The sequence below is a fragment of the Perognathus longimembris genome, chromosome 8 (assembly GCF_023159225.1).
Source record: "Perognathus longimembris pacificus isolate PPM17 chromosome 8, ASM2315922v1, whole genome shotgun sequence".
Taxonomy (NCBI): domain Eukaryota; kingdom Metazoa; phylum Chordata; class Mammalia; order Rodentia; family Heteromyidae; genus Perognathus; species Perognathus longimembris.
Window position 1 is genome coordinate 10955294 of NC_063168.1, and position 17978 is coordinate 10973271.

Consider the following 17978-nt stretch of genomic DNA (forward strand, 5'->3'; position numbering starts at 1 on the left):
AAAGAGTTGGTCTTATAATAAGAGTAAAGAACAGAAGATTACTAGAGGTTAAGAATGGGATGGGGAAAGGATAAAGGATAGTGGGTACTGGTATACAGCTGAATAGGAATAATAACTTCTAGTATTTTATAGCACAGTAAGATAACTACGGTTGACAATAATTATGTGCATATTTTAAAATAATATTAGAGATGACTTCCAATAACTACAACATAAAAATGATAAATGTCATCACTCTGATGAGATCTCCTCATTCTGTAAACAAGTACTGAAACAGTTCATTGCACTCCATAAAAATGTAAATGTGTCAAAGCACAAGAGTTAACCATGTGCAGCGGCTCAAACCTGTAACCCTAGCTACTTGGGAGGTGGAGATCAGGAGATCTTGGATCAAGGACACTACAAGGATAAAGGTTCCTAAGAGTCCTCAACCAATGGCTGGGTACGGTTACTCGTACTTATCATCCCAGGAACAAAGAAAGTACTAATAGGAGGATTATAGCCTAGACTGGTCTGAGGGCTGAGTTGCTCAACTGGTAGAGCATCTGCTTAGCAAGCACTGGGCCTTGAATTTAAACTCTAGTACCACAAAAATTTTAAAAAGAGGAAGGAGAAGAGGAAAAAGAGAAAGATGAGAAAAAAATGAAAAGTTAAAGTAATTTAAACACACCTTAATGAATATATATTTTTATTTGTCAAATGTGTCAGTTTTATTTAGAATATTTAAGTACAAAACATGAAAATCTATATGCTTCTGACATTTAAAAAAGTTAGGAACCATTAAAACATTCTAATGTTATTAAGACACCAAATGCAAATATCCCTTGAAATATGATATCATATTTTTATATATTTAATATTCAGATATTCAGTTACATTCTTAAGAAATATTTTAATAAAAAAGATTCAACTTTATTTTCTCCCAGAAAAGGGATCCAAACAAGTACTTAAGATATAATAATAATGTAATACAACCAGGTTCAAAGATACACTAGATAACACTAGATAAAAGGTCTAAATAGCTGGATGTTTTAACTTCTAAGCATATTGTGTTTCATCACAGCAATATATAAAACACAGTAAGGCCTAAAAAGACATCATGTTATATAATTTGACAGAAAAGCTCAAGATATTACCAATTGGGTAATTGCACCATAAATTTAAAAGTTCTATAAAACTTTTAAGGTTAGAGGTTAGAAGTTTTAGCTCCATAATACATTCTAAAATGTATTCCCCAATTTTTTGTTTAGTATATACAAAAAAAGAGAGCCTGGAATAGAAATGGAATCATAGACCCATAGTATGGAAGAGTTGTGTATTTTCAATGGCATGGGGCCTTTGCTCTTTTGGTTTAAAGTATGGCAAAGGGTTAAGAAGTCGGCAGCAGCACAAGAGACGTACTCATTGCAAAGTAACAACTCAGAGATTTCAAACAAGAGTGACTATGTAAGAAAATGCACTCTGGCTTATGTACTGACCATATACCTTAAAATATTTGTCCATAAGTGTTAATAACTGTGCCAAGCTGCCAAACAGATTTGTGATAAAGCAAATAAAAACAGCAAGAAAATCAACACATACTTATAACTTTTTAATAACTTTTGCTTGTGATGACTTCTTTGCTCTGTAACTCCTGTTACATATAATTGGAGCTGGAAAAAGATAAAAAGACCTCTTGATTAGTTACATATTTACAAAAAAACAAGTATGCTTCTAATATATAATAGGTATAGAGCTTTGAAAAAAGAAAGAAAACAACAAAGAACCTACCAAACAATTTTCTTTTTTGTGTGTGGGAAACCAGCTCATATTTAATTGTGACATTTAAAATTTGTACACGCTTTTGACATATGCCCTCCCACCTACAGGGTTGAGGATGAATTCTACAACAACACTATGCATTTTGCTTTTAATCTGTAAATCAAAGCAAGATTCTCAGGAGAGCATGAAAGATAAAATTTACAAGGTAAATTGTTTTCAACATATGGGAAAAACTGGGAAATGTAATTTTAGTAGCACTGGATTAAGATGAAGAGGTAAAAAAGTTAAAAGATGCAAGTACAATTCTAAGCATGTTGAAAAGTAGCAATAAATTATATTTACAGGTTATCTTTTGAAATCCCATGTTTAAATCAAACATAGCTATTATACTAACATTCATTCTTTAACAGATAATTGCATAGAATATAGGCACTGAGAAAAACTAAAGTAAAAGCCCTGTTCTGTGTAGAACACAGGAGGACATAATCCTGTTAAGGCAGAGGCAGGTACAAGACTCAGGAAAGGACCCAAAAGGGAACATTCTGAGCAGAACAAGTCAGGATGAATTTCACTCTAGTCAAAGAGGTAAACACAAAGGACATTTGAAGTAGGAGAAATAAAACGAGGAACACAGAATACAGAAGGAAAATAGAAAAAAGAAAAATACTTATTTTCTAAAACTTTGATAACTTGGATTTTAACACATACCAAAACCTACAAGCTTGAGATTATCATCCAATTGCTACTCATGCTGCCCCCTTGTACTGAAGCCCTCTCTACTTTCATCTGCATCATAACGTCCATCATTGGTTTCACAAGCTCTGACATCAAAGCACAGGAGTTCCAATCGATAGCCTGGGTCCCTTATTAAAATAAAAATTCTCACAAAATCAATGATCAGTAGAATTGTTTTTTTTTCGAAATGAGCCTAAGAATTAGGGGTTTGTTTATAGTATATTATTTTTTGTCCATGATTCCCCAACAAAGTGCTTATCTTCTATTGAGACATAAAAGATAAAACAACTGATGGTAGGTCAGCAGTCATTAGCTGTGTACTTGAGCCATGGTGGACTGTTTAGCAAGAGCAGTCGATTGTTTCCCCAGCTAACTGACTTGTTAACACTGTGATATATTTCTGTGATATATTACTTGTGTACTCGTTTTGGTAAGTACTAAGCACCTAGCATGGGCCAGGTGTTGTTCTAGGTGCTGAGAAGACTGCAGTGTCAGAGCGGGACAAGGTCTGTGCTCACAAGGAGCTGCCATGTTAGCCTCAGGAGTAAGGAAGCAAGGAAACAGAATGAGGAAGACCAAACAGGGCAAGGCAGCAGGAGGGTAAATGACAGGGCCAAAAGGATGGTAGCTGGGACTCTTACTTCTTACGATCCTTTTCCTTTCTCATTGTGGTACTTGATGTCATAAAGGACTGGCTTTGGAACATCTCAGAGGTCGCTTTCTTTTTAGAGAAAGCAATTGCTTCCTCTTCCAAAAGTCTTCTTTTTTCTTCAAGTTTCATTCTTTCTTCTTGGTGAGTTCTCTTAAGGTGCTCAAATTTGGCCTGCAGCTGTGAAACAAGTGCAGTTCCCATGACGGACACAGTGTGGCAGTATACACACAGAAATAAATGAGCTCTGGCTTTGGCACTATACTAACTCCCACCAGACTTCATCTTTCATGCTCAAGTAAAAGCAAGTCATGTGGAATTACCATGGTAACTTTAATTATAGATGGGTTACCATACCAAAAAAATGCTTTAACTGAATTCATTAAAAACCATATCCCCTTGAACAAAAATTCTTGTAGGATTTTTTATTTTCTTGCTTTATATTTTATCCACAAAACCTCTTTACTAGTTTTCTAAGTCCATGCTCAATAAAAACAAGGGACACAAAAGTACAGAAGAAAATTATCAACATGAGAAAAACAAACTTTCTTTTTCAAATAAAGATAACATGTCTACAGAAAAAGTTTTTGAAAAGTGTATTTGTAAAACTCTACTGGAAAACACCATTATTTATGTGAAAAACCTAAAACTGTAACTGATCTTTTTGCATAGTCATACAACTTGGTGAACTTTAAACTAAATAAATTGTAAGTCTAGAGAAAGTATCACCTATAAAATACCTACTGCAGTAAAACTTATCCTCTAATGGGTTAAAGAAGCCTACGAATCCAATAGAGATAAAATAAGAAAAAAAGCAGGCTATAAACACTCAGTGTGGCTGTGGGAAACCACAATATGCTGCTATAAAATGTGAGTGGAAAAGTAAATGTGGGAGAGCTCTCCTCTCCCACCTGTGTTTTTAAAAGCAGGACAGACTTACTATGAGGAGATTGGCTCCAGAAAAATCTCAATTAAACAAGGTTTACTAACTGGTCTTTATCTGCTGTTCTCCAAGTTGTCCCTTAGAGATTCAAAGTCCTTATGCCACTTATATCAAAATTTACTGTTCTTTATGGAAACTACTAAAGTTTAAAGTCAGCTAAGAACTACCCATACAACACAATCAATATCAATGGACTCAATTCTCTAATCAAAAGACACAGAATGCTGAGTTATATCAAAAGACACAACACTTGTACCTGACAAAAACAACAGGAGTGAAAGCCAGGCACTGGTGGCTCATGCCTATAATCCTAGCTACTCAGGAGGCTGAGATCTGAGAATTGCGGTTTGAAGCCAGCCCAGGCAGGACTCTTATTTCCAATTAATTGCCAAAAAAGCTAGATGTGGACCTGTGGCTCAAGTGGTAGAGCAATAGCCTTGTCCAGAAAGGCTCAGGGACAATGCCCAGGCCTTCAGTTCAAACCTGATTAGCAGAACAAAAACAAACAAACAACAAACACCCAGGGGTTTAGGGCATAAAATTGGTAAAAAGTCTTCCAAGCAAACAGATATGAAAGCAGGCAGGAGTAGTTATGCTCTATACAATAAGACATTTTCTCAAATTAAAAACAGAAGAGCCAAAGAAGATCACTTCATATTAATGAAGAGAACTCTCTATCAAGGAGATGTAAGTAACAATTCTTAACATCAATACACCAAATGTCAGGACATCCAACTTTGTTTATTGAACATTATTGAGACTTAACACACACAAACCCTAACACAAGATACTTGGAGACTTCAATACCCAGTCTACCAATACAGGTCATCCAGACACAAACTCATCAAAGAAACCTCAGATTTAAATTATATCAATAGACCTACTGGATCCAACAGACATCTACAGAATATTTTACCTAGTACTTTACAGTACTCATTTTTCTTAGCAGCCCATGGAATAATCTCCAGAATAGGTCATATCCTAGCACATAAAGCAAGTCTCAGAAAAACCATTCATTACTGTGGTAACTCCAAGGGTTTTAGAAGGTATGTGCTAGGAATTAGAGAGGAAGGCCACAATATTGTCACAATATGACAATACAAACAAGACAAAAATATCCCCACATCTACAGCCATCTTATTTATTTATTTTTACAAAGGAGCCAAAAATATATATTGAAAAAAAGATAGCTTAAACAAATGGTACTAGGAAAATTGGATATCCATAGGCAAAAGACTGAAATTGGATCCCAAACTCTCCACATAAACTAATGTAAATTTAAAGTGGATCACAGACTTTACTTCAAGAACTGAATCATTGGAACAACCAAGGAAAGAACAGGACAGACAAAGGAACTTACTGACATAGCCAGAAACACTCCAACTACAACTCTAGTTGCTCAGTTAAATGGATCAGAGGATTGACAACTGAGATTGGATCAAGCTAGAAAGCTTCTGCACTGCAAAAGATTTAGTCACCAAACTAAAAAGAAAGCCTACAGAATGGAAGAAAATCTTTGCCAGATATATGTCTGGCCAGAATATACATGGAGCTCAAAGAAGTAAACTGTCAAAGAGCCAGTAACCCATGGGCTGGGAAGGTGGCTTAGCGGTAGAGTGCTTGCATAACATGCACGAAATTCTGGGTTCAATTCCTCAGCACTACATAAACAGAAAAGGCCAGAAGTGGCGCTGTGGCTCAAGTGGTAGAGTGCTAGCCTTGAGCAAAAAGAAGCCAGAGACAGTGCTCATGCCTTGAATCCCAGCCCCAGAACTGGCCAAAAAAAAAAAAAAAAAAGGAAACAAAAAGAGTCAGTAACCCAATTAACAAATGGACAATTAAACTGAACAGATATTTCTCCAAGGAAGTACAAATAGTCAATAAATACATGAAATGCTCAACACCTGTGGACATCAGGGAACTACAAATCAAAACAACACTGAGATTCCATCTTACTCTAGTCAAAATGGCCATCAAGAATCTAAGCAACGGGGCTGGGGATATGGCCTAGTGGCAAGAGTGCCTGCCTCATATACATGAGGCCCTGGGTTCGATTCCCCAGCACCACATATATAGAAAATGGCCAGAAGTGGTGCTGTGGCTCAAGTGGCAGAGTGCTAGCCTTGAGCAGGAAGAAGCCAGGGACAGTGCTCAGGCCCTGAGTCCAAGCCCCAGGACTGGCCAAAAAAAAAAAAAAAAAAAAAGAATCTAAGCAACAAGAAAGGCTGGTGAGGATGCGTGATAAAGGAACTCTTAATACAATGTTGGTTCAAATGGAAGTTGGGCAACATAGTAGATGGAAGTCAGTACGGAGATGACTAAAACACAAACAACTAAAAATAGAACGACCTTCTGATCCTGAGATGACTCTGGCATTTATCTTAAAGCTTGCAAGTCAGGATGCAATAAAGGCACCTGAACACCCATGTTCATTGCAGCACTACTCACAATAGTGAAATAGCCATGGAAAAAGTCCAAATGCCCTACAACGGAATAATGGATCAAGAAAATACAAAATAGAATTAGGAAACTTGGGGGGGGGGGACAGATAGAAAGGTAGGAGAGGTGGCACTGCTCAAGATACACTGTATACATGAAGAGACATGTTAAATTGAGCCCTCTTTGTACAACTATTTGAGGATAATAAAAAGAGTGGAAAAAAAAAACAAAGAAAAGCATTGTCTCTTGCTACTCCCAACACTAGCTGTCTAGTTTTTTTTAATAAAACTATTACTAAAAATTTTTAAAGACAAACCTAGCAGTACATTCAAAATTAATGTAACTGTTTCCTGTGTCATTTTGTGTACTAGTGTATAATTTGCCTAACATGGCTAGTGTCTTAACAGAGGTATCAGGAGTATCTGACTCCATGCTGTCCAGTGGTCTTACTGGGAGTCACACCAGAAAAAGTAAATCACTGTTCCTTGGCTGCACGGAACTCCAGCAGATCATCCAGAAGATGTATATTAGGCTGTGGTCCCCCTGTATACTGATGTAGGGCCTTTCCAAGAAATATGTAGCAAGTACCATGTGAAAGCTCAAAGACTCGGGTATGGGGAAGAATTGTAGGTGAACCTTATTTAATTGTGGCTTGCCTTAAAATTAATCAAGGAAGTTAAGTGGGCTTCCTATGAATCAGCAATATGCCATGACTGCCAACAACATAAGCAGAACATCAAAAAACTAAATAAGGGCTGGGAATATGGCCTAGTGGCCAGAGAGCTTGTCTCGTATACATGAAGCCCTGGGTTCGATTCCCCAGCACCACATATATAGAAAACGGCCAGAAGTGGCGCTGTGGCTCAAGTGGCAGAGTGCTAGCCTTGAGCAAAAAGGAAGCCAGGGACAGTGCTCAGGCCCTGAGTCCAAGCCCCAGGACTGGCCAAAAAAAAAAAAAAAAAAAAAAAAAACTAAATAAATAAAGATAATTTTTTGTCATTTGATCTTAGTAAGAGAAACATGAGACTAATATTTTCAGTTCTGGATACCAACCAAACAAGCATTCATATAAAACATAAGTAAGATTTGAGTTCTACAAAGAATGTTATATAATAATTAATATTTCATTTAAAAGCAGAGAATGAAGATAGAAATCAAAAAAGAACTATAGTTTACTACAAATGATGAAATCAGTTCTAATGGAGTAGGTCATTCTGTGGGCCAGAGAATTGTAAGGCTGAAACAGATGATTAAGAAAAGATACCTTGTAGAGAAGCATTAGCTCCTTAGTATTTTCTTATTCAAATGGCTCCTATTTTTAAAAAGATTAATGATAAGTATGTGTGCTTAAAGCGTAAGGATGCCCTCATGGTTATTGCTATCAGTGGTACATACAGGGTTTGGTTTACACAGCTCAATGGTAGATGGCTATAGATGAAGCCATAGACTTAAGCTCTAGCTTGGGGGATGGAGGAGGGGGAAGAAGAAAGAATAAAATCAAGTTAGTGATACAAGGAGTCCCAGCTCTCTGAGCATAGGTGCACCTCAGTAATATGGGAGAGGAGAGCAGTGTGAAGAGTAAAACAGCCTTTGGGAAAAGACTGATGTGACTAGAGACAATTTCTCTAATTTATTTATAGTGAAGTTACATATTGGTATGTACACTAAAATATGTCAAAAGATTACAGTAAGAGAATTTCACATAGCATTAATGAGGGTAACTAAAATTTCCAAAACAAGAATGCTTTTGTGGAAAAATACTTTTAAATAGTGTTAAGAAAATGAGGAGGAGAAAGATGGCGCCGAGACAATAGGGAGGCACCCCGACTCGCACCAACTGAATAGCGAGCTGGGAACTCCAACACCCAACACTCCACCAAGAACCCAGCAAAACCAGCATCCAGAAGCAGTGGAGAAACGCAGGAAAACAAAAAGGAGCAAAAAAGAAGAACCGAAAACCTACACGGAGCCGGAGATTAATCGGGGCACCCTCCCCCCACCAGCCGGCCCTGGCCCAAACAGGGTCAGGCTGGGAAAGGGAAACCCGGCGATCGGCAGACAGGTTGCCAGGAGCGCAGAATCCATATAGCGGGAGACCCCACGGACACAAAGCAGGGTGCGGACCAAGACACACCCAGCAGCGACGAGAAGTTCGGGTCCACACCGGATTCGGACAAGGGAACCCAGCGCGGCAGAAAGAGGGAACGGGGGAAGCCACCACGACACTTCGCCAACCCCTGAAGGGCCAACGGCGGTGCGGGACACGCACACAAAGCAGCAAAAGTGAGTCCCCCATAATCCCTTCCCCCAACGGGAGACCCAAGCCCGACAAAGACGATATATCTCCCTCCCTCCCCCTCCCCACTCCCGTGGGAACAAAGATTCCCCAAATCAGGCGGGAAGCTCCCAGCAGGCACTGGGAAGCCAGTCTAGCAGGGGAAGGGCGGAACAGCCCCAAGCCCCCAAAGGTTCCTGAACTGGCAGAACCGGCCCCGTCCCCTTCCCAACAGGGGCCAGGGACGGCCGGCAGGGCAAGCCCCACCCGAGGCGCCTAGACCTTGCGGACTCTTACAACTAAAATCACAGGCGCTGGTGGGCAATACCAGCCCAGCAGGGTCACCTGAGCCTGATCTCGTTCCCCCTCCTCGAAGCGGAGGCGAGGTCTGAGGGTGCCAAGCCACACCCGGACAGTCGATCCCACTGGGCCCCACACATTCTGCCTCCCCCCCCCCCAACGGACTCGCGGGAGGGCGCAAGCACAACCCAACAACCCAGGGCTCGCTCTGGGAGGCATATCCCGCTAAAGTGCATGTTGTAGGGGACTCACAGTGCACAGGAGGGCGGGGCCCCGGCGAAAGCGCCCGCTCTGATAGGCGTGCCCTGCACTGGTGGGCGGGGCCACAGCGACAGCACCTGCTGACGCAGACACGCCTACACAGAAGGGAGGGAAGAACTACACAGACTTCCAGATGCGCAAATCACAAAGAAACATAACTCAGTTCATCAAAGGACAAGCCAACTCGCCAGCTCCAAAAAGCAGCACGACTGGAGAGGAGATGGAGAATAAAAAAGCAAATGAGGACATGTTAACAGGAATGATCGAAACCGTCAGAAATGAAATCAGAAAACAATTCCAGGAGTTTAGAGCGGAAATCTGGAAGGACACCCAGGAAGCCAAGAAAGAAATGGAAGCAAAACTGGATACAATGCAAGCCTCGTTTAAAGAAATGGAAGCAAAAATGGATACAATGCAAGCCGCCTTTAAAGAAAATCTCCACACCCTGAGAATTGAAATGCATGAAAAAATAGATTTAAAATACAACTCTTTAAAGGAAGAAATTTCCACGATCAGAGCTGATATGACAACCATGAATAGCTCTCTGACATCCATAAACTCCGCAATTGAAACCATAACACAAAGAGTGGACCATATGGAATCCAGAATCTCTCGCCTGGACGATGAAGCAGCTGACAACAACCAGAAAATGACCACACTCCAAGAAAAGGTGAAGCTTCAGGGAAGATTACTCCAGGAACTAATGGACAAAGACAAGAGATATAATCTGCGTATAATTGGAATAGAAGAAGGAGCCGAATATCAGAGCAGAGGGCTTAATCATGTTCTCAATAAAGTTATTGCAGAAAACTTCCCCAATCTCACAGGGGACCCCATCCAGGTAACCGAAGCCTATAGGACACCTGGCAGGCCAGACCCCAGGAAAACCACCCCAAGGCACATAATATTCAAGACTACAGACCTCAAGATTAAAGAGCAAATTCTGAATTCAGCCAAAGCGAAGAAGGAAACTTTTTTCAATGGGAAGAGGATTCGAATAACATCCGACTTATCCACACAAACTTACCAAGCTCGAAGTGAGTGGAAGAACACCATCCAAGTACTTCAGAATAACAATTTACAACCTCGGATCAAATATCCAGCGAAACTGGAGTTCACATTCGAAGGGAGAACCAGATCTTTCCACACCAAAGAGGAGCTAAAGGAGTATGTGAATAAAAAACCAGCCCTACAGCGAATATTAAGAGGGGAAGCCCACCCAACAGAGATCGTAAAAGACACACAGACAGATTCAGAAAGAAACTTCAATAGCCAAAGTCCAGCAGAAACACAAGCTCACTAAAGACAAGAAGAAAAAAAAAAAACAACAGGAAAAAACAGCCCAACAAGAAAATGGAAGGAGAAAAAACACCCTTATCCTTGATCTCTTTAAATATAAATGGCTTAAACTCCCCGATCAAGAGGAGCAGACTGGCAGAATGGATCCGCAAGCAAAAAGTTGACATCTGTTGTCTACAAGAGACCCACCTTACAGCAAGGGACAAAAACAGGCTTCGAATGAAAGGATGGAGCAAGATCTACCAAGCAAATGCACCCACCAAAACGGCAGGTGTAGCCATCCTGATCTCAGACAAGCTGGATTTCTCTTTAAAGTCCACTCAAAAAGACAAAGAAGGACACTACATATTGATACAAGGAAAAATCCAGAATCAAGACATCACGGTGATAAATGTATACTCACCGAACAAAAGAGGCCCGACATATGTCAAGCAAATTCTCACAGAATTACAGAGCAAGATAGATGCAAACACAATCATAGTGGGTGACTTTAATACTCCTCTCTCTCCAAGAGACAGATCCAACACCCAGAGGATTAGTAAGGGAGCTGAGGACCTAAATAACACCATTGCCCAAATGGATCTAACAGACCTATATAGAACCTTCCACCCTACAGAGACCCAATACACCTTCTTTTCAGCAGCCCATGGATCATATTCCAAAATAGACCACGTCATAGCCCACACAAAGAACCTCAGCAAATACAAAAGAATTGACATCATCCCATGTATTATATCTGATCACAGTGGATTAAAGGTAACCCTCAACAACAAAGGATACCACAGAGCCTATACACACTCTTGGAGGCTAAACCCCACGCTGCTATCCAACACTTGGGCCACAGATCAAATTAAAGATGAAATCAACGAATTCATAAGCCACAATGACAAAGAAAACACATCACAAAGAAACCTATGGGACACAGCTAAGGCAGTACTGAGGGGCAAGATCATTGCACTCAGTACCCACATTAAAAGAATGGAAGCAGAGCAGGTGAATACCCTCACGATGAAACTAAAACAACTGGAGAAACAAGAAATGACAGAATCTAAAACGACTAGGAGGGGAGAGATTACAAAGATTAAAGAAGAGATAAATCTGATTGAAAATAGAAAGACCATTCAACAAATAAATAAGACTAAAAGCTGGTTCTTTGAGAAAATAAACAAAATTGACAGACCCCTTGCAAGACTCACAAAAAAAAGAAGAGAAGAGACTCATATACGTAAAATCAGGGACTCCACAGGAAAAATTACAACAAATACACACGATATTCAAACAATCATAAGGAGCTATTTCCAAAACCTCTACTCAACAAAAAACAATAATTTTACAGAAATGGATCAATTCTTAGAGAAGTACAAACTGCCCAAACTGAACCAAGAAGAAATAAATCAACTAAATAAACCAATAACTTACGGTGAGATACAGGAGGTAATCAAGAACCTCCCTACTAAGAAAAGCCCAGGCCCAGATGGATTCACCAATGAATTCTACAAAACCTTTAGTGAGGAGCTAATTCCAATACTCCTCAAACTCTTCCGCGAAATAGAAACGGAGGGAAAAATCCCGAACTCATTCTACGAAGCTAATATCATACTCATCCCCAAACCAGGCAAAGATCCAACAAAAAAAGAGAACTACAGACCAATATCACTAATGAACACAGATGCAAAGCTCCTCAATAAAATATTAGCTAACAGGATCCAGAAAGTGATCAAGAATATCATACATCATGACCAAGTAGGCTTCATCCCTCAGTCACAAGGATGGTTCAACATCCGTAAATCAATCAATGTAATTCACCACATAAACAGAACTAAAATCAAGAATCACATTGTTATCTCAGTCGATGCCCAAAAAGCCTTCGACAAAATACAACATCCATACCTATTAAAAGCTTTGGAGAGAACAGGAATAGATGGAACATTCCTCAAAACAATAAAAGCCATATACAACAGACCAACTGCTAATATCATATTAAATGGAGAGAAACTTAAATCATTCCCCCTAAACACAGGAACAAGACAAGGATGCCCACTCTCCCCACTTCTGTTCAACATAGTACTGGAATCCCTAGCCATAGCAATAAGGCAAGAGGAGGACATCAAAGGGATCCACATCGGCAAGGAAGAAATCAAGTTATCCCTATTCGCAGACGACATGATCTTATATCTCAAGGACCCAAAAAACTCAGTACCCAAACTCCTACATCTAATAAACCAATTTGGCAAAGTAGCAGGATACAAAATCAATCCACAAAAGTCAGCAGCTTTTCTGTACACCAGCAATAGACAAACAGAAAAGGAAATTATGGAAACGATTCCATTTACAGTAGCCAAAAAAAGAATAAAGTACCTAGGGATCAACTTAACCAAGGACGTGACGGACCTATTCAATGAAAACTACAAAAATCTAATAAGGGAAATCAAAGAAGACACAAGGAGATGGAAAGACCTCCCATGCTCATGGGTAGGCAGAATCAATATAGTGAAAATGGCCATACTGCCCAAATTGTTATACAAATTCAATGCAATACCTATCAAAATCCCAGCCACATTCTTCACTGAAATAGAGAAACCAATCCATAAGTTCATATGGAACAGCAAAAAACCTAGAATAGCCAAAGCAATTCTAGGCAAAAAACATAGTGCAGGAGGTATCACCATACCAGACTTCAAGCTCTACTACAAGGCCATCATAACAAAAACAGCATGGTATTGGTATAAAAACAGATCGGAAGACCAGTGGATTAGAATTGAAGACCCAGAAATAAAACCGCACTCTTACAGCCAACTGATATTCGACAAAGGAGCTAAAGACATACAATGGAATAAACATAGCCTCTTCAACTACTGGTGCTGGGAGAACTGGGCAGCCATATGCAGAAAACTCAAAGTAGACCCAAGCCTATCACCATGCACCAAGATCAACTCAAAATGGATCAAGGACCTCAACATCAGACCTGAATCCTTGAAACTACTGAAGGACAGAGTAGGAAAGACACTAGAACTTATAGGCACAGGAAGGAACTTCCTGAATAGAGTCCCAGGCGCACAACAAATAGGGGAAAGACTCAACAAATGGGACTACTACAAATTAAAAAGTTTCTGCACAGCTAAGGTCATAGCCACCAAAATAGAAAGACAGCCAACGATATGGGAAAGGATATTTACCAGCACAGCAACAGACAAAGGCCTGATATCTGTCATCTACAGAGAACTCAAAAAACTAAGCCCCTCCAAGCCCAATAAACCTATTAGGAAATGGGCAAAAGAGCTAAAGAGAGACTTCACAAGAGAAGATATAAAAATGGCAAAGAAACACATGAGGAAAGGCTCAACATCCCTGCTAGTAAAGGAAATGCAAATAAAAACAACCCTGAGATACCACCTCACCCCAGTTAGAATGGCCTATACTCTGAACTCAGGAAACAACAAATGCTGGAGGGGCTGTGGGGAAAGAGGAACCCTTCTCCATTGTTGGTGGGAGTGCAAATTAGTACAGCCACTTTGGAGAACAGTATGGAGGTTTCTCAAAAAGCTCAATATAGACCTACCCTATGACCCAGCCATACCACTCCTAGGCATCTACCCTAAACAGCAAAACCCAAGATATCAAAAGGACATTTGTACTTCCATGTTTATCGCAGCACAATTCACAATAGCCAAAATTTGGAAACAACCCAGATGCCCCTCCACAGATGAATGGATCCAAAAAATATGGTACTTATACACAATGGAATACTACATAGCGATTAGGAATGGTGAAATATTGTTATTTGCAGGGAAATGGTCAGAACTCGAACAAATAATGTTGAGTGAGACAAGCCTAGAACACAGAAAACAAAGGGGCATGATCTCCCTGATATATGACTGTTAACAAAGGGAGATGGAGAGACAGTAGAGACCAAGTCTGTGAACACTGTATATGTGCTTGATACATTGTATACTGCATATGGGTCTACCTGACCTAGACAAGGGATGGGAAAACAGGTTGTAAGATATCACAAGAAATGTACACAATGCCCTACTATGTAACTGCACCCTCTTTGCACAGCACCTTGTAAAAAAAAAAATTTATGTTCAATTGATAATAAAAAAAAAATAAAAAATAAAAAATAAAAAAAAAAAAAAAAAAAAAAAAAAAAAAAGAAAATGGCATCCTGGGCTGGGAATATGGCCTAGTGGCAAGAGTGCTTGCCTCACATACATGAAGCCCTGAGTTCGATTCCCCAGCACCACATATACAGAAAATGGCCAGAAGTGGCGCTATAGCTCAAGTGGCAGAGTGCTAGCCTTGAGCAAAAAGAAGACAGGGACAGTGCTCAGGCCCTGACTCCAAGCCCAGGACTGGCAAAAAAGAAAAAAAAAATGGCATCCATATTAATTTTCTTAGGTGTAGTGAGATTCACTAAACTTTCCTTGTCTAAACTTTTCCAAAATAAAAAAATCAAAATTCAAATTATATTTAAATAATACAAATTAGACTATTACTACTTTTATAAAACTACTTCCTGTAATGTTCATTTTATAAGTACTATAAGCAACTGATCAACCTCAGGTCAACCTCAACCTCAACCTGAGGTCATTTCCTAAATCGTCACTATTGGATTAGATTTACAGGTCATCAGAAAAATTTAACTGCAATAAAAACAAAATCAGTGCTTGAAGAACTAGGAACCTGGAAGTTCACTAATGATGTTTTGTTGTTTCAGGTCTATCCTCAAAGTCATCTAGACTATTTAACTATATCCAGAAGAAAGCTGTTTCACAGCTTGACAGTTGCCTGTTTAATGCAAACAACCACCCTCAACAACTCTAAAAAACTTTCATTAAGCCACATCTAAATGTTCATCCTTAATGTTACTTTTTAGTAACTTCTTTCCTTAAAAGTCTTCTGTAAGTCATTTCTAATGAAAGAACATTTGCTTAAAAGCAATATTTTAACTGGATTTCAGGCTATGATTTCTTTAAAATGTGTATTAAATGACTTGAAAATAGGCACTTTTTAAATCACACTCATGTCTCAATTACATTCTTAAGAGAGGACATCTAAAAAATGCAAGTCATATCAAACCACCATACTTGCCTCCCTCTCTGCTTCTTTCAATATAGCTTCTTTCTCCTTTACTCGTTGTACAAACGTCTGCTTCATCTCTTCTTCCTTCCTCTGGCGTTCACCATAGAATTCATGTCTTTTAGCTTCATAAGTCTCCTGAAGACTAAAAAGTTATTTGTGTTAGTCTAATGTGAAAAAGATGATGTAACAAACCTGTAAAACCTTATAGATCTTATTTAGCCTCAGATAAACAGAACCATGTACCAGTATCTTCTGACAAACATCAACCTGAAACATGCTAACTACGTACCTATCTCCTCATAGGAATTACTTTCTTTACTACCTCTAACCACTGAGATACAGTCTAACAAGACAATCACTCAGCTTCAGGTCCAGTCTAAATAAGAGATGAAACATGATCTAAGTTCAGCCTACTGGGCACTTCTTGGTTTATGAATAATAAATGAAATGGGCTAGCAAAGATTTCATCAGTTCATTCACACTACTATAGAGCTAGACTCAAACTAATTTCTACTGTGTCAGCTTTCCTTTTGACTCTTAAGTTGTGGCTCATGCATCCTTCTAACAATGGCTCTTTTGTTTAACTACTCGTAAGTCTTTATTTCTGTACATGTATAGCATAAAGCTGACCCTCAAATGCTTTCTTGATATATTCTTCATTTGGCTTCTAACACATACCATTGCTGGTTTTCTTCCTCTTCCATCCCCATCTCAATCTCTTACCTGCTCATCTGGCTGACAAATTTAATTGACAAACAAGGCTGTTTCTGAGGCAGCTTTCTTTGTAGATGGGTTTCTCCCTCCAAGCAGTCTTGTCCTGGTTCATATTTTCAATTAATCATCTAAGTACTTATGATTCTTGTGTATTCCTTTGATCCAGCCTTTGTCCACTGAGTACTAGATAAGCACTTAAAGATGCATCAAAGATACCTATCTGACACTTTCATTTGGATGTCATAAAGGACACGAAAAGCCAAGAGGCCCCAAACTGAGCATATAAGCTCCATTATGCCTGGTACCCCCAATGAACAAAACAGCACTAGCTGTTTCATCAGGGATAGGTCTTGAAGGGAATAACCATCTACCTACCCAATGAAACCATAAATCTATGGAGAAAAACAGTCTCTAGCAGTCACCTGCTGCTTTTCTCCCTTCTTATATCTAAGAAATCACTAAATTCCAACTTCACACTTATGTCTTGAATATGTCCAGTTCTCTTTATTTTTAATATCATGACTTTGTTCCAAGAAATATTTTCTTACAGTCTCATCTAAACATCTTTGCACACTATTTCAAAGCATTCTTCATATTATAAATTAGTGATTAAAAAACATAAATATGGTATCTCTCCTAAGACAACTTTGCCTTCCTTTAGGATAGAGTCTAAAGTCCTCATTAGGCATTCTGTGTTTTGACTCCTATCTACCTGCTCAATCAAGCTTATACAACCCAGCTACTACTTGTCCCTACTCTGATCTTCAAGAATTTTAAACATGCCATTCTTCCTCTGCCTCAGGCTTTTGCACATGCTTTGCTCTGTTCTTCCCAATAATTATAGCTCAAAACATTCCTTGCCTTGAGGACATCACTAATTTTTCAGCTTAAACTAGGATCTCTCTCTCCACCTATACTTTTTGTAACTTCCCTTTGGAAGTTACATAATTAGACATCACAAGTGTAATTTACACCATGTAATCTCTAGTTCCATTTTGAGTCCCTTGTACAGGCTTGTAAATTCCATGAGAATCAAATGTGATTGGACACTTTTGCTCATTCCTGCTGTGCTTACTCTGGGTATGTGCTAATAGCCAAGAAAATGACTGAAGTACAAAAGTGGAATGTAAAAGGAATTCTTACTCTCAGGACTCAAAAGGCTGCTTACATGCTTTCCTCCAAGCAAAAGATGTTTTAGAATGCTACAACAAATAGGATTTGATTGATTACATGAAAGGATTAAGATTTCTTATGAGCATCTCATTAAAAAAAAACAGTGATATATCACTACATAAAATTACCAAAAGTTTTATAGCAACACTGAATATTCTAGAAAGCTATATTAGATCAAACTTGATTTAGTACGCAAAAGATTAAGATTTCATGCGAACAAGTCTTTAAAAAAAAAAGTCAAGAATATAGCACCATATAAAATTACCAAAGAAGTTTATAGAAATACTGAATGCTCTAATTTCTGAGCTAGGAGTTTTGTAGGTCCTAAAATACTCAAGACTATGTTG

At 39.0% G+C, this 17978-nt stretch overlaps 1 protein-coding gene across 4 annotated transcripts in view; it reads right to left on the minus strand.

The window, feature by feature from the left end:
• Positions 1–670: 670 nt before the first annotated feature.
• Positions 671–17978, minus strand: part of Septin10 (septin 10) — a 49296-nt gene continuing 31988 nt past the window's right edge. Inside the window, exons 9-11 of one of the 4 annotated variants that reach the window (XM_048352508.1) lie at positions 15754–15886; positions 3138–3325; positions 671–1652 (exon numbers count right to left, since the gene is read on the minus strand). In XM_048352508.1, the coding sequence (XP_048208465.1) occupies positions 1637–1652; positions 3138–3325; positions 15754–15886 (337 nt within the window). In that variant the 3' untranslated portion in view covers positions 671–1636. Of the gene's footprint in view, positions 1653–1980; positions 2625–3137; positions 3326–15753; positions 15887–17978 lie in introns of those variants that run through there. The other 3 variants (XM_048352510.1, XM_048352509.1, XM_048352506.1) reach the window with 3 other exon arrangements.